Raw genomic sequence first — 19,629 nt, 5'->3', positions numbered from 1 at the left:
GCAGGTTTAATCCGAATTAACCACCGCGTCAAGAGAGTTTCCAGAAAATTGTTCACAAACGTATACATTTTATTATATTGTGCAAAACTATGACCTGAAAACGTACACGTCGTGACTTCGTGACTTACGACTATAGTGCCAATTTTACTTGAACATTATTCAAAAGGTGTACATTATTAAACTTAAGTATACATTGTTTATGGTGGTAAAGTTTTTTGTTGTATTTTCTCGACGATATCTTCTTTATACACTACGCGAACAAACAGTATAAAACAAAAAGTTAATTTAGACTTTATTGTACTTCTTCTCTGTTTGTACATAATTAATTTATTTTATAACAATATACCTTTATTAGTTATCTAGTACATCGAGTATACTTCTACAAATATTTTGTGAAAATCCGGATTGCCATCGTTTACACACACACTCTGGCTAGTGTGATCGGTTGTTGGCAGACAACCAGAAGATAACTTCTGTATAAATCAATAAATCCGTATTTGCATTTAATAATAAGAGCTGCCAAAACAAAACACATTTCAAATTGACAACGGAATAAATTATGCGACTAAAGTAAAAAGTTTTATTTTCCAACTCCTGGTAAAGTTTTCCATCGAACCAGTAATCTTTTTCATAACAGATGTATAAATTGTCTGTCGGAAGCATTTAAATCAAAACGAAAATATGGAATTATGGTAACGCGTAGAAGGAAACAAAACGAATACATTTTTAAATTAAACCGAATGGCGCATTTGAATATAATTATTATTTAGGTAAAATAATTTTTTTGTTTGTTTAAATTTCCACAGTAATTATTTTCACTATGCTTATGCATTCTTTTACATGGTATTATATTTTATAATCGTAAAAACGACTGTATGAAATGCAATGATTTTTTGTTGAGCGGCAAAATAGTTTTGGAACAAAAAAATCCAAAATTATTATACTTCTATGGAATTATGAAAAAAAAAACTTTTTTTTTCGTTTTAAACATGTCGGAAACAAATGTTTTATTATAGGTTATTATTTGTGTTAAAAATCTCTTTATGTTAAAAATCGATTTTATTTTCCAATTTATTCTGTTTTAAACGTATTAAACTTGTTTTTAATTAGTTTTGTTTTAAACGCAAATTGTACTCATTCGTATAATGAAGTATAATAATAATAATAATATGCCGTTGTAGTACAAACGGTACAATTTCCATTTGAACACCGCGCTTTCGGGTACTTGTAAAATAAACAACATTGATTGAGACGACGAGGGTGACTGCATTTCGGTGTTTATCTTCGCTCGAACGTGTTTAAGTATTCGCGATTTTCGTGAGACGCACGAGGTTACCGACAAAAACGGTCTTGGATGTGCGCAAAGGGTTGGTGCCGGGAAAACAAAACGCATAAATTATCAAACGTGTATTAAATACAAGAGGAGAAATTTGCCCAAATATTATGCAAAACAATGCGCCGATACATTATGGTAAATACAATTCGATGTAGGTACACACAAGCCGAACCCGGGTGATCTCGCCGTGGAATAAAATATAACACAATATAGTATTTAGGTGTTGTTGCCTACCCAACGAAATTTTCGGAATAATATGGTACAACAATAATTGTTTTCCTATCTATTTATGGGGGACAAAAATAATGGCGATGCAAATACAACAATAAAAAAAAAAGAGGAAGATATTATGGTAAAACAAAAACGTGCCGGGTTAAATAATGGTATCAATGTATATAAGCCGATACCTATACGTTTGTCTCGCCCGCACAATAATAACAATATTATTATGCAGAAGATCATAGCGCGTGTTGACCGCAATCCCCAGCGTCGATCCGGATAGAAGGATAATGTTCATTGAATGTTGTGTATTATTGTTAAGATTAAAGTAATTTATTATGGGAACACCGAACAAATAGAGGCGCGCGAAACGAGCACAACATGGAATATATTTTCGTTTGGAATAAGAGAATATTACAGGATAAACTTTTGTCGTGCCGGATTTAACGAGGCTGTCCCAGCGACGTTATTCGATATTTTCTCTCTTGCGTTCTGGTTTTATCAATTCGCACGTAATGACTTGTGGAAATAATAATTATAAAATATGAAAAACAAACCCCGACCAGTCCTAGTCCGTAGAAATACATACAGCGTTTGTAGCGTTCAAAGCACTCGCGAAACGGACTTGTAAAATGTAACATAATCATTATAATACTATAAAAAAAAAAACACTCGAAAAATAAAAACTACCGGAAAATGGGGGGGGGGGGGTTTCGCTTGGGAAATAAAACATGTTTTTCCCGAGAGGGCGACCGTCGCCCGGGGAAGTGTGTTGTCGGGATTTAATGAACGCAACGACAGGCGTCTGTTGGTGACGGGGTATGTGTGCTTGTGGACGAGGAGAGTGTGTACACGTTTGTTTGTTCTATTTTACGCGCCTTGCACGTTTCCTCCTTCACTCATAATAACACTTAATCCTACACTGGCTTTACCTTTGAGCGGTGGAAAAATTACAAGACCAAAACGGGTGACGAGAGAAGAGGAGTAAACTAACGGAAGGACCGGCCCAGTGACAGCAGGAGGATATGTAATTGACAATTGTAACCGTCCACGGTTGGCATTCTTAATTATTTAAGCCCTCGTCTCGCCCTGTAAAGTTGAATTTGTTTCACTACAATTGCAACCGCAGACGACTACAAAACCGCAGTCTGGATAATACTTGAGAACACAATCCAAACTTTACTTTTCATAGTATTACGTTTTTTATCCAATTTTTTTTTTCAAACAAAACATAAACGTACAGTAATATGAATCAATAACAGGTCGCTAAGGGTTGAAAAACTATTCGAGCTCCAATGCAACTCTAGAATGCTGTGTTTTCGATTTTAAATTTAATATCAACAAAACACCAACATCAAGTTAAAACTTTAAGTAATCATAGAAAACTCGAAATTATAGTTTTTACTCAAGTAGACTGTGTAAATGATTACTATTAATTATTTTGGTAAAATAATTTATCTAGATGCGATTTCAAATAATTTACAACTATTGTAAGTTAATGGGTACGAGTATGGTTTTAGATAAAAGAAAAATAGATTTTCTTAACCATGACTGCAACGAGTATAATGCCAACAATCGGAAAACATGATCAGATCTTATTCACAGTTGAAAAATGTCCAGACCAACTCGGCGCGCTGCAGAAATATCTTGCAACGGGTATAAGTTCTGGATGAATAAAGCATAGTATCAAAGCGATACCGTCGTCGTATGTGCACTTAAAATCATTGAGAATGGGAAGGGGTCAGGGAAAGACTTTTGTTCGCTCGCTTCTTAGTAGTGAGCCGGGAATAAGGAGACCCGGGAAAAAATAATTAAGAAGAATTTATTATTCCACTCGGTTATCTTATGAATTGCGTTTCTAGGAATTAGTAGAGTGGAAGAGTGGGAGTCATTCAGGGAAAATGCCGAGAGGAGGGGTACGAGATAACCATCTTTGCCGTCCGGTATAATAAATGCGCTTGTGCACAGGCCGAAGAGGAGAGGGTAGGGATGGCATAAGAGTCTAAAGAATCGGAAGAGGGGGGATCGAAAGAGACGGAAACTCGGTGGGAATCTCTCGGAGCATCCGAATGACTAATGGAAAACGTTCAGCCCCCCCCTCCGTCATCGTAGTCTTGTGTATATAAGAAAGAATGTCTACGTGTTGCATAAGCCCCTTCGGTAGTTTACTGATAACACGGCTGTCTTCTTTTTCTTTTGGTGTCTGCACAGCCTCTTGCTTCTCCTCCTCTCGCTCCATTTCGTGTCAGGCACATACCAAAAAGCACTTTACGAACAAATTAAAAGACCTCTTATTTCTCATTAGGCCATAGCTTCGATCGAACCAGACGATTATCAGCGGAGGTCATTAGCGGTAAAGAGAAATTATAGGGTCACGTTTAATTTATCACCTTACCACAGACAGACCTTACCAACGACAGACGAAATGCCGAGACAATATGATGTGGAGACAACCAATAACGGATAACAATGGTTTATGAATAAGAAACCGTACCTAGTCAACGACTATGAACAGAAGGAACTCGTTATGAGCATATCTTGTATCTGACGTGCCAACTCTTAGTTTATTTTAGTGAATTTCAAGGGATATTTCCCAAGGGTTGACCCAGAACATTGTTAACATATTCAAATGGATTTCGTCTTTGTAAATGTGAATATATTAAGTTACACTTGCTCTAATTTTCTATCAAAAGTGACAACTCCAAGACGGTAGAAAATACATATTTATAAGATACTACTTAACAGGCTGCAAATAACGAAGGCACACTACGGTAGGGTTAATTTAAACACACACGAATTTGTGAAGTTAATATATTCAGAATTGTCATTAAACATAATTTATGTACCGTGAAGCAATATAAATGTATAAAATAATTTTGTTATAATTTTACATTTCTAATCAAACTTTGTATTGATTTAACCAAATCAAGTATTACCGATTAAGTGCGAAGGGGCGTGCTAAACAAAGTAATGCGATTATTGGCTTCGTCAAGTCGTTGTTAACGTTTTATCGGGATTCGCGAGAGACAAAATAATTTAATTAACCACCGACTGTGTTGTTCACGGGAATCGTTTGGAATTTCCACCCTAAAATTATTCGAGTCACCGCCGCAGCAGAGAATTAAAACTGTCACACGGAGATGAACAATATAACTATAATACCGGCGGCCTCATTCGGAGGGTAAGACATGAGTTGGTTACTGCCGGAAGGGGAGTTGACTTGAGCGCGCGAGTAATGTGCATACATTTCCGGAAAGCCCGGAACTACTATTTCGGAATGGTTAATGTCCAGCGACAAATACACCCACAACAAGTCGCGGCCGTTAAAAAATTAATCCCAGTCGTAACCGAATCGTAGGCGTAGAAACAAATAATATTGCTTCTTTTGGTCCTTAAAAAAAAGACGGTTTTTTGAAAAATTCAAATACGAGTAGTGGGCACTATAGCGCAGTGTTTTGAAGAATGCAAATTGTTTTTTTCGGGTCATATTAAAAATGTAATTAAACAACAAACGACGCGCGACGGCGACAGTTTAATAAAAAAACGGTAAAACATTCTTTGTGGAAAAAAAAAGGTTGTTAAATAAAACATATAACGTAATCGACGTTTGAGTTTCTTCGTTTGGAAGGAATACGAATTTAAATGAGAAAATGCGCTCGTCACCGTTTACTCCGTCGACTTCCAGATAAGCGTAGAAACACAAGTACTTACTTACCATTAGTAGCGACTGCATAAAAAAATTATTTTATTTTGTTAAACGATATATATTTATACCTTGTACTACATTATACTTTTTTATTATTAAACTGTTCTTTATATTATAAGCATATCATTTATCATTATATTAGATCCCTTTCATTTCTCCATTTTGCAGGCCCCATAGAATGTAAACGCATAAAGTATAATGCATAATATTGTAATAGATTAAGTATACTATAGATAGACACCGCTCATGCAATCAATTGGCAACACAATTGTATTCGCATTTCTTGACTACACCGGTGTAAAACCATTATGAAATCGCTGCCACCTATAGTGTATTTAATCTATGACACATTAATAAACTATGTCAGTACAATATTTATAAATCAATTGAAATATGTGCAACTTGTTGAGTATTATTAATTTTTTGGGCACAGAAATCATAACGGTATTTAACAATAGTTAAAAAACAATAGTTTAAAAAACTGATATCTGTATTATATATGTATAGGTAACATCTTAGGGTAATACAAGGCTTTAACTGTTGCAAAGTGGTATCAGAACAGTTTTGGGAAAAACGATCAGCATGAGTCGCGAAGCCACTCGCAAGTCACATAAAATATATATTCAACTATTTTACTTAATCCGAATTCGAACTGTATTGTACATTCTTTTTAGGCTTTTTGTCCGCCGCGTTTAGTACAATAACAATGTTATCGTTATATTATCTTCTTTGACGGTATTCGGTCAATTTGTATTATTATTATTATAAGCGGAGTTCTCGGTTCATCTCTCGTCCGGCGTGCGGTACGTTTGAACAGACTCGACGCCAACGCCAAGGCAATATTAATATTAGCAAAATAATAGGTCCGTCGGTTGTGCCGTCGGCTGTGCAAGATTAACGGGGGTCGCTCATCGCGGCAATGACTGGTCCGGTCAGCATCGCTATTAATGTAATTGAATTGAATATATACCCGGCGAGAAACGTAATACAACTCGGCCGGTACAGTCAAAGGCAAAAGAGGCCCCCGTCCGTTATTGCACAGAGTCTGCCCTAAGTGCCAAAAGTGTCCGTTACGCGTTGGCTATTTTCCTTCTTGTCGAAACAGTACCTTTGGAGGTGTGCATGATCGTCCTACTCGAGCGAAACGGCGGCGTTTTTCGCTTTTGTTATTAACGAAAATAAATTATTACCTCGAGTGCGAGCTTTTGAAGCAGTCCTCGAGTAGAGTGTCCAAAGAAAAAAGTCAAATTTACTCGTCTACAAAGGAAATTAATTTCCACCGCGAAACATTAGCGTTGGAATAAAACGCAAAAAAAACTGAATAATTAATAGGTTTTTTTTTTGTCTGATTTTCCAAAGTCGCGGGTTGGGTTAATAATTGATATTTTAAGTGTTTTTTTAGCGCAATGACTCTTTCGAACATTTTTAATATGCAGCCATTATTCTTGTGTATTTTCTACTTGACTGTTACGGCTCCGGAGTAAACTGCTCATTTGTGTTAATTATTGTAATACTATAACGTTAAAAGAACATTTTGTTCTACTTAAACAACCGAAAAGTTAAGTATTTTCTTAAATAATGACTGTCACGAACAACCATTATTAAAATTCCTACATCGATAATCTGCAAATTCCACAGACGCCTCTATTTAATTATTTTGGCCTCGTACAAGTGTTTACACGGCCTACGCATATCGTGAACACATAATAATAGGTAATGCTATCAAAATAAAAGTATTTAAAATAAAAACATAATTAAGTGGACAACAAAACTGCTGTCTTTTATTTTTTTTAAAACGTACTAAATTTGTTGAAAAATTGACCAATAATTAATAAAAAATAACTTAACAATAATTAAAAACCGTGTTTCTATTTGGATAATAAAGACAGTGATTATGATCTACAGTTTTATTCTTACACTACAACCAATTTTTTCGCACTCAAAAGTATTAGGGATAAAAAAGAATAGTCTGTCATTTTCTTCAGAATGGTTTTAAAAAATACCGAGAAATATTTTTCGTGTTTAATGTCTTTTATCGGGTTAGTCTAGAGATTCGTATTATATTTTAAGTCATAAACCGAAACTGCGACACGTGCAATTTCTTTAAGAATATATTCCAAGAAATGATTTTATCCAAAAACTCGGATATATAGAGATATTTTATTTGAACCATTCGTGTAAAGCAAACTTTCTCGCCGATTGTGAACTAATTAATAATAATTAAAGTAGCTAGAATGAATTAATAAAAACCCAATGCTAGCAAGTGTACTTTATAAGCCGCCTTATATTGTAACGAAATCAGTCATATAATCATTATACTTTTGAAATAATTCTTGTACGCAACCTATACCTTAGTTTAGTTAATTTAATACAAATAAGCTGAGGTAGAAACGGTTGTGTGGGGGAGAATAAGAACCACTCAACCTCTGTAACACAAAAAGATGATTAAATCCAGTGCTTACACGCACTTTACATTGACATTTTAGATGACTGAAGACTTTTTACGAAAAGTTGTAACTTATAACGTTTCAAAGTGATAAATTCTTGGAACAAGTTTACGAGATCACGATGACAACACATATAAGTCAAAGATTTATGTTTACCGGCATATAATATAATATGCAGTAAAGCAAATGAACGTAACATTTCTGAATGCGGAAGAATTCATTAGTTCAATTAATATTCTGAGAATCATTGAGATGCCATTAAAAATGCGAATCGTCTAGCTGAACGGATAAATTATAAACACAAATATCTTAAGTGGAATCACGCAAACATAATAAAATATCATCATGTTCCCTGGTCGCGTTCGTATCGGTTGTATAATATCAGACATCAAAGAAACCTTTTGCATATTTACCCGTTTAATCTATTGCATCAAAATTTCACAGACGTCCCCGCACTTGTGAGATCCAAAGTAGTCTACGAACAATATTTAGTGTAGGAGGAATGCACGCCTTTGGATGTATTTCACTCTGTATTATTATTGTTATTTCAATGGTTGTTCTCTCTTGAAAATGTCCTCAATAAAGCTTCATGATAATAACATTGCCAGTCACCCGCACGTCAAATGACACCAGTGTGTGTTTGTGACACAGTTTCGTTACACATAATATTAATATTGCACAATAGTGTATAGAGTACATATAAGTTCTACAGTAGAAATGAGAACAAATTCAAAATGACTACTCTTGACTACCGCACAAGCAATATCTGGTGTTGATGCCTCATTGCTATTGGATGGAATATTAAAAATGTCAAGCTGATCTCTCTACTGCACTGTTAAATCCGTAGAATTTCATCGCTTTAACACGACTGTGCTGGCGAACGGATGAAATCGTTCGAAACGCCAACAAGTAAATCATCGGCTGCTTGTCTCGGACAGTGTTCCACAGCAACATTTGATTGGAATTAATTGAATTCGGCAAAACTGCTCTACCATAAACCGTATTATTAGCCGTCCTTATTTCACGAGGCGTTTACACTGTTAGTCGGCTTAATACGTATAAATGTTTACCATACAGCGGCGGGGAAGGGGGGGATTCGATCCCGATATTTTAACCGTTGCCTTCTCGTGTCCGCCCCCTCGTCGTTGCAGGCAGGTCTTCTCCCCCCGGGCACCGTCGTTATGCACATATAATATAGCTCCGGCCAGCCTAATTAGCAACATTCCCCCGCAAAACGCCCCTTACCTCTCTCCGCCTTGGCTTGGTTTTCGCTCTCCAGCTTTGCATCCCCTTTGTCTCTGCGACCGCTTCAGCCCTAATTGCAGCCACGGAGCGGGGGGGGGGGCGGCCGACGAATATTATTAAAACCGTCCCGAAGGATACATTAGCATAGTAGTAGTAGTTGTACAGTGTTAGCCTATAGTAGTAGTATTAATAGTAGCGCGGCGAAGGCGGCGGAAGGTTAAGGAACGGGCATCACGATAATGGCTTAATAATACAAAAGGGGTATGTACACTACGCACACCTTACCCGCCGGTCGCACGCACACGGCGGTACGCACGCCATGTTATATAAAATATAATACCCCCCCCCTCCATCCTCTTTTAACGTGTTCTGGAACCCGCTGGTCTAGAGGCAATGGAAAATATAAATATCACCGCGGTCGGGCCTTTAACGAAGTGTGTACGACGCTTTAATTGGCCACTGATAAGACCGGGGGAGGAGGGTATGTTTATCAAGGGGAAGTTGATTAATCGACCCGTGTTTTTGTCTCCTTTGTCCGGCGACTTCCTTAGCTAAAATCAAAAGACAAAGTTGACCATTTATCACTCCCTTATCGGCCACCTAATCATAAATTATTCACGAATTCCCGCGATGGTGACTTCCCTAAATTGCGCGAATCCCCATAACGGTTTCGGCCAATTACCACGGTGGAAAATATTAAAACTTTAAGAAATGCACTGTTAATAGCGTATTACACTTGACTAGAGGCCTTTGTCGTGTCATAATTTTTGTACAACAAAAGCCCATATTTGTTCGACGCGCGTGTTGGAGATTAATTCTGATACTAAGGTGCCTATCTAACATTATATGACGTCATATTATCAGTAACGTTGACATTGTTTGTTTTTAATTAGAACTCTTGTTCAAACAGAGCTCCACTCCAGCTTTTTGCACTACTTATATTACAAGTTATAACACACGCATTCGCCGAAAAATGTCTAAATAACATAACGCGTTCAACGGCTCATGCAAACCATCGGGTGGATGCTCTTCCATACGCGAGTAACCTTGTTACGCTAACAAATGGCAATCTTTTAACGAATTCACCACCCCGGAGGAGCTCACAATGGGTAAATTTTCGTTGGGGTAACTTTTTTTTTGTCGGCTTAAAGTATACCGACAAACGCTCGACATTATTATTCATAACTTGTTAAAAAAAAAAAAAAAAAATCAACGAGCCAATATTCTTTGCTTTTATCTTATTTTTGCGCCCTCCATAGCGACAAACACGGAAAATCGTTTAAGCTGGAACGTAGGCTTTCTTTTTTTTTTTTTGAATATATATATAAATACAAACCACCGCAGTCACCCTACGCCGCAAATCCAGTAAGCAGTCAATAGACACAATACTCGAAGAGCATAAAAAAAAACCTTCCACCTTCGATAAACATTGGCTTTCCCAAATAATATCATCATCATAAACGCGCGACCTTATCTATAATTAAAATCTTCAAACATTGCGTAAAAATCCGAATCATTCTTCCACATTATTAAATGTTTAGACTTATTTTTTTTTTGTATTTATTTAGAAAATACAGACGCATCACGCACCAATGTTCAAGCAGTTACCGGTTATTTACAAAAAAGAAAATAATAATAATAAAATAAGAAGGTAAATCGCGTCCCGAAGTGTATTTAATAGTAGACAGTCTCGAAACCGTTTCTTTTCCCGTTCTAATCTGCAGTAAAGATAGGTACACTTATTAAGAAATTCTAGTTCAATAAACATTGGGTAATAGAAAAGCGATTTCCTAACAAAGGTCTAATTTATTCGTTACGAAAGACTCAAAATGTAAAAGGACATTCACAGAATTTTTTTCTTTAGTAGTTGTATATTTAAGTCTTGACGGATTTCTTTACCAAAATATTTTTTGTGAAATTATTATTTATCATAATTTAATCATTAACTGTGGGTACTTTTTAAAACCGAAAGGCGAAATAATGCTGCTGTTAATTGGATACAATTATAATAATTTCAATAAAATAATTATTAATTTGATGGAAGCCAACTCGGATCAATATCTTGGCTTTGGAAGATGGTGTTCTTATCAAATGCGTACACTGCTGTTTTTATAATAGCAATTGTTCTTTCCGTTACCAGTTATATTTTTTAATTTTAATTTTAAGTTATATTTTAATTTTCATTAAATACTTCATGCAAATGTCCTCTGGAAACAAATCCAAACAAAAAGACTTCGGGTTTCAGTCGTTCTTACCTGTAACAAAAAAAAAAAAAACCAATTAAAAACCATAATTAGTATTTTCGCCTTTCGCGTTGTAAATTTGTTTTTATAATTTGAAATTCATCCGACGACAACGATAACATATTCGCGCTGTAATAATTATAAAACCGGTAGCGAAGAAAAGCCGGGGGAAATATTCCTGAAACAAATTCAACGTTAACGACGAACCTTAATTATGTTGTTAATTTATAATAGACCAGTCGAAAACTTGTAACCAAACTTCCGGGGTGTGCTGCTCGAAAGTAGTGAAAACCCACCGCCGCGCTATTGTTTTATCGTATACGCTGCTCTCAAAACGAACGTCCATTTAAGGCGCAAACTAATAATAATAAATAAATAAATAACCGCAGTGTATTCCATGTATATGTGGCGATAAAACACGGTTTAACGCCACCGTGAAATAAGTATTCATTCGTGCGGGCTGAAAAACAAGCCCCGCATTCCGAGATTGTTGTTGTTATTATTATTTTTTTTTTGTTTGCTTAATATACAATATTAATAAAAGCGCCGGGATGATAATAATTTCAATATTCATCGACTCGAAACTTTTTCAGTTAACAATTAAAATGAAAATAAAGTAATCAAAACGAATTTTCGCGTGTAATAAACTCCTCTCTCTCTCTCTCTCTTTGAAAGAGCACATTTTCCAGTACTTTTTTTTCGTTACACCGCAGACCTAGATGATCCTCTCCACTGAGCAACGACGAAGACCACGACAGTCTTGCGGTTTAGCTTTCTTTGTGGTAATAATCCTTCCCGTCGTCGTCGTCGTTTATAAGGATACAATTTGGCAATTGTGGGCTTTTATTTGTATTTAGTCATTATTTTTTTTTTCGGCCTCGGGCCCAATGCCAGAAACAGAAACGGCAGCGCGGTGACACGGGATACACACACACACACACACAAAAAAAAAAGGAGACGGAAACCCGTTTTTGACGTCCGCAGTCCGTTTTATTTCCAAACCATTTGTTACCACGGTACATACGTCGTCGTCCCCTTGGCCGAATCCAGCGTTTTCATTAACACACATATGTGAGCTTTTAGAGAAATCACGCATACAAAGGACAACGCACATTCGTATGTATTATATATACTCTGTACACCGGCTAATGTAAATTTTGATAAACGCTCGAGCGACGTCGCCGCCTCGACCGAGGATTTTCTATACACATATATAAATAATGATGGCCGGACCTAGGCCGTTTCCTCGGGATTAAATTAATGACCGTCCTGGCCCTCGTAAAGTGTTTCGGTTCACACGTAATTAGAAAACACACACACACATGCGTCCATAAGCCTCTACACCCTTTTCTCTTGTCTTTAGTCAAACCAACCGACCGTCTCACCCGGCCCAAAGTCGTTCATTTTCCATCATCGTAAACGACCCGACACCGTGTTATTTATTCTTCACTTCCGGCGCTTTCCGCTGGTGAATTTTAATCGCTCCCAGCAAGGCCAATGTTTTAATAAACCCAAATCCGGTCAGCCAGCACCTCGATCAACCGGCAGCACACGTCGTAAATAGGCTTTAAGCGCGAAAACGCTCTTTCCGAAAATTTGCTCCACTATCGTTGTCTCGTTGCAACTTACACTGTACACCGCCATATCGTCCCAACGACGGACGGTCCAGGTAAAACACAAGTCAAGTTCACGATCATCCGTTACCGACCAGACTATTTAAAAAATAGCGAACTCACCAGAATGAACGATAGGGTTTGATGGAATGTAAATTACTACCTATACAAATATAATAAAGAAATGTACTAAATTCTGTAAACATGCCTACAATTATTAAAAATATCTTGACTATTTTTCTACTGACAACTGCACATTTCATAATTTGCCATAATCAATTATGATTACCTCATTTATTACACAGTACCTAAACACGTCTGTGTTGTGCGAAAAGAAGATGGTAATAATAAAATAAGAACTCACAAGAAATATTGATAATGGAAAATATTGAAAATTGATACCGGTTTTGTGGGTTTCTCCTCGTTGGTTTTAATCTATAAGTCTCGATATTTTTTCACAAAATTATATTGCTAATAATTTGTTTAATGGTTTACGACGCATTTTTCAAATGGCGCAAACAAATTAGCATAAAATAATAATTTAGACGGAATGCGTTTTTTATTGTGCGCAAAAGTCGAAATACATTTTAGCGGAAACTAATATTTATTACATTAGCACTTGAATTATAATAGTAATAACCGTAAAAAATGTTGGAAACGATGGGAGTAGTGAATTTGATCAAAGGCAGTGGTCAGGGACGAATCTGTAGTTATTTTATATAGCGGTATGCTTACTTATATTGAACTTTTGCTAACTTATCTTAACTTCTTTTCTCGTTGTTGTTTTTTTTTTTTGTTCTGCCTTCTCGCCCGCGCAAGTCATTATGCTCTATGACCCGTGAAATAACCTTGTCCGCCCAATGGCCAACGTTATTTTCTCGTTCGACGGCCGCCGGCCTTTTTTTCTGCTATAATATTTTATAGTGTCTTACTTTACAAGGCGCTCTTTTAGCCAAAACTCCACGGACCTTCTTATTGGCGGACAAAGTGGCAAAATGGGAATTGCAAATTATGCCGGCATCGAATAATTCCTACTTAACCCGATGCAAAAACGACGGATCCGGTCAACGACTGTAATAAACTCGGATTACGGTTACCGTATTTACCACTATTGCTTTTGCTACTATTTTTTTTCGTTTCGCACATTGAAAGGAGATAAATTCTTCTATGCGTAGGAGAATTTTCATTTTTTAACAACCGCCGAGCCACACTCGGGCGCCTATAGATATATATTTTCCGTGCTGCACGTAAATTTTGCTTCGGGTAAAAAAAAAAAAAAAATTACACACATAACTCCGGTGGACGCATCGTAAAAAATAACATTCGAATCACGTACACGGAGAAAATTGTATGGGTAAAAAAAAAAAATACTTCTACTGCTATACTTCTCTGCTGTCTCTGGAAGTGGGCAGGAAGAAAATAAGAAAAAGCACATCGTTTCTTGCAATTCCACCGGGCCTCTTTGAACTATTACGATTTACTTTCCGCCGTCCCTGCCTTCTTGGCCGTGCTCAGTCAACCGATATACAATTAAACCGGATTTATATTAGTCCTGGTACTGACGGTAAAGCAATTTTTGTTTTTGTTTTCCGCACAGCCGCCACACAACAGTGCCTTATTCCGTCCCCAAATGACTGCTGTAAAGCAGCAGCTACACGTGTCGGTCCGGTTAAGTCTCACAAAAATGGAAATGATATATTTTTTTCTAAAATACAATTCGCGAGCCGCCTGTCCTATCTCGGCGTGATCATCTCACCGACAACAGCGGTCTTCTCGCCACCTCCGAGATAAGAGATCATGCGCAACGATAGAACACCGTGGCTGTAACTTGTAATACGTGCAGTGTTCAGTGATATTTAGATAACAAGTTCGAGCAAATTTTAGGTTAAATTTATAACCTCGTTTAAGCGACTCGTGCGGCAAAATTATTTTCCAGAGCTTTAAGCGCGCAGGCCGTCGTGTTACGTTACCGCATGAAAACACATTATCATCATTATTATCATGAGAGCTTCGTGTTAGATAACGCGCGTTAGAAAGAGACTATAATTTAGTTTTACAACAGCGGCTACAGCGTTTTTGTCGAAAATATAATATAGAAAAACTCTATTCGCTTCGTGTGTACATAGTGTACATGTAATGTAAGTATTACTTATTACTCGCATATTCTTTTTGTAAATTGGAACAATTAAATGTTAATTCCTGGTCTCTAGACAAAGCCAACAAACGAGTAGAGAAATTAACCGTGCCCCCGCTAACCGGGTCGACCAAGTTGGCAGATTGCACGTAGAATATGTCTGTGATTATAGTATGTGTTGCGCCGCGCGGTCTACATAGTTAACTTTTGTATACCAACATATGTATATATATATATATATACTATCGGTTAGGTATTCATCATTCACTTGAGAGTGCAAATGTGTCTCGCGGGCTGAATTTAGTCGTGCACTCGAACGCAATCAATTACACGTCCTTAGTAATTTACGTTTCATTGATTATATTTTAGCCCCGGCGACACCTGGTGTGGAGCTCGAATAATTCCGGTACATGTACTGCACACAATGGATCTAAAACCGATATTTTATGAGGAACGGGAGAGGAAGAACGCCGAGAGACACGGGGAGGCGGTGGTACGCGAATTTATTACTGAAATTGGAACTGACATATTTGGTTATACTTGGCATATATTTTGTTTTGGGGTTAAGACAAAACCGGTAACATGCGCCGTGGTGATAGCCGTCGATGAGAGATAATAAACGCATTTTTACTGATAAGAGCTTCACCGCATATTTTCCAATAATTATATAGCAACGACGAGCGCGTTATAATGCCTCTGTTATTGATCGACGAAAATTTGTTTGTCCACTTCCATAAGACCCATAAACGTACCAAAGCGATAAAAATCGGCTATTAAATTATGAGACGTATCCATGATTGAAATACACAAGGTTATTGCGCATATACCACTTCTTCACGAAATATTCGATGATAAAAACAAATATGTCAGCGTAAAGGGAGCTTAAATCAAGTATATACTATGTACACAGTGCAATATAAAGTAATAGTAAAATTTATATACCCTTACGCGCTACCATTTTGTTTTTGAAGATTACAATTCGAGAAAATGTGCAATAACCCGTGTATTTCAACCATCTTACATCACGCCGCCCTTAGCGAAAATCTATACATTAAACCTAAACTTTTGTGTTCATTTGTTTTATTTTTATTTTTATAGAATATCACATTAGAACCTGAAAACATGGAAAAGCTCAGGTCGCTGTCGAGCATTCGACTGACCGGAGACGGGGACACGAGCATCACGTTTATCGGCAGGACGTTCGCGCAGACCACTAACCTGACCATGTTGGTGGTATCTGGTTTCGCGGAATTCACCGTCAAGAAAGACGGGTTGCTGATCAAAAACAAGGACGTGGGCGAGATAACGTTGAACGTCGAGATCGATCGAGTGCAAAAAGTCTACCTGGACACGAACGCCATTCAGCTACAAGCGGGCACCGTGGACGTTACCATCAGAGACTGCGGTACGGTGCGGCTTAGCGAAAAGATTGTGTCCAAGTTGAAGACATTCACGTTCCTGAGGATCGGCAGCCTGGAAATGTCGAAAGGAACGTTCGAGGAAGCCGCTGTGGGCGCCATCGAACAGGTAAACCGCGCATAAATTTCTACTGCCAATTTACAATTTTTTGTTACAAAGAGAAACCGTACAATTCGGGAAAAAGCAAAACCGGGAAAGTTGAGAAAAAAAAAATACCAAGTGCCTACAGTTACACACCATAGGCTGTGGTCTACAACAACAAATAGATATCACCGAGAGTTTAATGGATCGGATAGTGATTAGTTTTTTGCAATATATTTAAAAGGGAAATAAAACATGCGAGGCGGGTCATAACGGGTCATCGTAAAAGCGCACACGCATGGTTAATAAACGATTGTTACCAAAGACGAAGGGGGGGGGAGGATATAAACTTAAAAACTTGTTGTATATTTAAAAGCGCGAAAACTTTGAAATTAATTACAAGTAACGTAAACTTCCAGGAGTTTATAGCTTTTAGGTACCTAGCTCTTAAAGTAAAAGAAAAAAAAAACGTTGCGAGCAAAAAGATAAATATCTCTTTTTAACTGTACGAGTGTTGGAGATAATAATTTTAAGGGCTCAACACGAATGCTTTTAACAGTTTTCGGCTGATACGCAAGCGCGTTTTTTTTTTTAGGCCACCCACACTTACCGAAAGGTGATAAACGCACGTTTATGCGAAGATAAACTGCCACCCCCCTCCCCAGCATTACCATAAGTTTAGGCTTTAATTTTCATTAGAGTCTTTTATTTTCTTCCCCCGTTAAAATTATCTCATAACAGTCGTGCAAGACGTATACACAGCTATTTAATCATCCGTTTAATTACACACAATGAGTTTTTTATTATTATTTTTTTTAAAAATTATTGTGGGTTTATGCTCTTTTTCCAGATAACTTTGGACAATGTTTTCCTGGGCACTATACCCTCGTCCGCGTTCGTCACGTCCATCAGCTCTCTGACAATGCGCAACTGTTCGATCAATCTGATCAGCCGCGAGGCATTCCCCAAGAACATGTTCAACAGCGCCACGTTAACCGACGTGACAATTGGCAAGATAGAGAACCAAGCGTTCAGGGAATCCACGTTCATGAACGCGTTGCGATTGACCAGGTGCCGAGTTCAAGACTTGGACAAAGGAGCATTCACGGCCATCGTCAACGACATCGTCATCGAACAGTCGGAGTGAGTTTATTTTCAAAACTATGTTACCGATAAACCGTACCTTTTGGGGGTGGACGGTCAAAAACTAAACGACTAATCTGATAAATTATTTAAGTAAGTCACCATCATAAAACCCACACAACGGCAAGCTCAACAGAAACGGTAAAAGCGTATTATGACACGCGAAAACGCCACTCGATTGTGTGTTAAGCAAATAAAAAACCATACCTTGGTACTATATTTTCAAGTCGTTATAAACATAACAACGCTAGTGAAACAAGCGGTTAATGCAAATAACAAATTTTGGAAACGGGAACGCGGCCAAAGCGTGTTACTAGCGAACAACAACAAGTACAGGTTGGCGGAAAAATTTTAATTAAACCAATTCGGTTATTTTTTTTTGTCCACCTTTTATAACTCGTTAACCCGAATCTCGCACTGGTCGAGGAACTTGTCGTTTCGTATTAAAACAATCAGTCGTTAAAAAAAAAATATGAAATTTTCTTAACGGTTAGCCGTAGAAAACGTTTTTATTATACTGCTGCCAGTCTACTTATAAGTGTAATAAAAAGGCGAAAAATTGCATTTTTTTATAACGCTAGCCGATCGCTTAAGAGAAAAAAAATTCTACTATTTTTCGCCGAACGATAAAAACTAAAGCTCACAACTTTTTAATTTTAAACCTGCCAACCAAGGGTTACTCGTTTTGGCGGCATAAACGATACGAATTAAGCGCGTTCATTGTTGTCAACTTACCGACTTGTAAAACACACAAAAGAATAAGAGTCAACAAATAACGTTACCTATTTTTCAACTCGCAGGCGTCGCGACATAACGTCAATGAAGTTTAACAATCCAATGAATTTTCTGCACGCCATTCGTTGTTGGAGTGCATTTTTTTTTACCGTTTCCTCACAATGGAATCCCCGATGCGGAAACTTTTACCGAGAAATATCAATTTTTTTTTTTATAAGAACGGCCTAGTTTGAGAAGAGCTGATGGGACTTTTATTCCGTTTCATTCGTATAATTTTAATCCGGGATTAAAGTGTATCGGCCATGTCCGTCGCACAAATATAACTAAAACTAAAACAACTGACATCTTCGTATAAGCTTATTAAAAACAATGCAATTGAAAACAGTACACTTCTCGGCGTTTGCGAGTCGCTGGCAACTCGTTAAGTTTAAGTAATACCTAAAACAATTAATCCGTGTTTCATTAATTCCGAAATTGGTCGAAGCAAGACGATTCCAAGGTGGACTTGAACCAATTTAAACCATTGTAAAATATACCAAACGCTGTCGTCTGCCGTCTGCAAGACAATACAATATGAAGACAACAATTTTAATGTATTTCTACGGATTGTTTTTTATTTATTTATCACTATTGTTCAAGTTTACCGGGTTTTAGATTCTCGGACGGTTCAAAATGAGTTTCTTCTGTCAATAGATTATTTTAAACGCCTTTGTAACTGATCATCAGGTTAATTTTAATGACCACAGCATTAACTTGAAAATAATTATCGTCAGTAGGGTTAAGCTCCGTTTATATTATTGCTCAATATTTATCATATGGAATGCATTTAAACGCATGCCGTTTGCTCGGACAAAAAAAGCTCATATCGTTAGCCAGAGCGAGAGAGAAAAAGGTGCGCATCAATCAAAAAATAAAGGCTTTAATTTTTTTTATTTTATATCCTTTTTCATGATAGGTATGTACTTTTTTTTTTTTTTTGCTTTTCCCGTCACGCGTAATCTTTTTTAATGCACGTCCATCACAGTCCGATGCATTTGTGTGTAAATACATATTCAAATACACAGAGAATTAATCAATCCGGTACACATGAAAAACCCGCCCAGTTAAATGTAATTATTGAAAGTCACCGTTGATGAGTATTAATTGCGTTTCGGTGAATAATAGTAATTGTACAGCTTGTGCGAGTACTCGATCACCGGCAAAACGTTATTAAGTTAATATGCACAGTACACACCCCCACTTGCAATTGTAACAGGTACGCCTATAATACATAATTGGTTCATCTGAAATATTACGGTGGTTTTATTA

At 37.2% G+C, this 19,629-nt stretch overlaps 2 protein-coding genes across 3 annotated transcripts in view; one reads left to right on the top strand and one right to left on the bottom strand.

Moving 5' to 3' along the window:
- Window positions 1-19,629, bottom strand: part of LOC126834901 (E3 ubiquitin-protein ligase MYCBP2) — a 170,679-nt gene that overhangs the window by 76,184 nt on the left and 74,866 nt on the right. The window lies entirely within an intron of this gene.
- LOC126834902 (uncharacterized) overlaps window positions 1-19,629 on the top strand; it is a 61,545-nt gene that overhangs the window by 35,062 nt on the left and 6,854 nt on the right. The window contains exons 2-3 of the mRNA XM_050567115.1: window positions 16,042-16,470; window positions 17,294-17,586. Coding sequence (XP_050423072.1) covers window positions 16,042-16,470; window positions 17,294-17,586 — 722 coding nt within the window. The remainder of the gene's footprint in view (window positions 1-16,041; window positions 16,471-17,293; window positions 17,587-19,629) is intronic.

This window comes from Adelges cooleyi, unplaced genomic scaffold, assembly GCF_023614345.1.
Source record: "Adelges cooleyi isolate 19-005CV unplaced genomic scaffold, UGA_ACOO_1.1 ACOO_flye_CR_arks_rails_tigmint_CR_PRNA_21, whole genome shotgun sequence".
NCBI classification, from domain to species: Eukaryota; Metazoa; Arthropoda; class Insecta; order Hemiptera; family Adelgidae; genus Adelges; species Adelges cooleyi.
The sequence above is the reverse complement of the archived record's forward strand: the minus strand, read 5'-3'. Positions and strand labels throughout refer to the sequence as shown.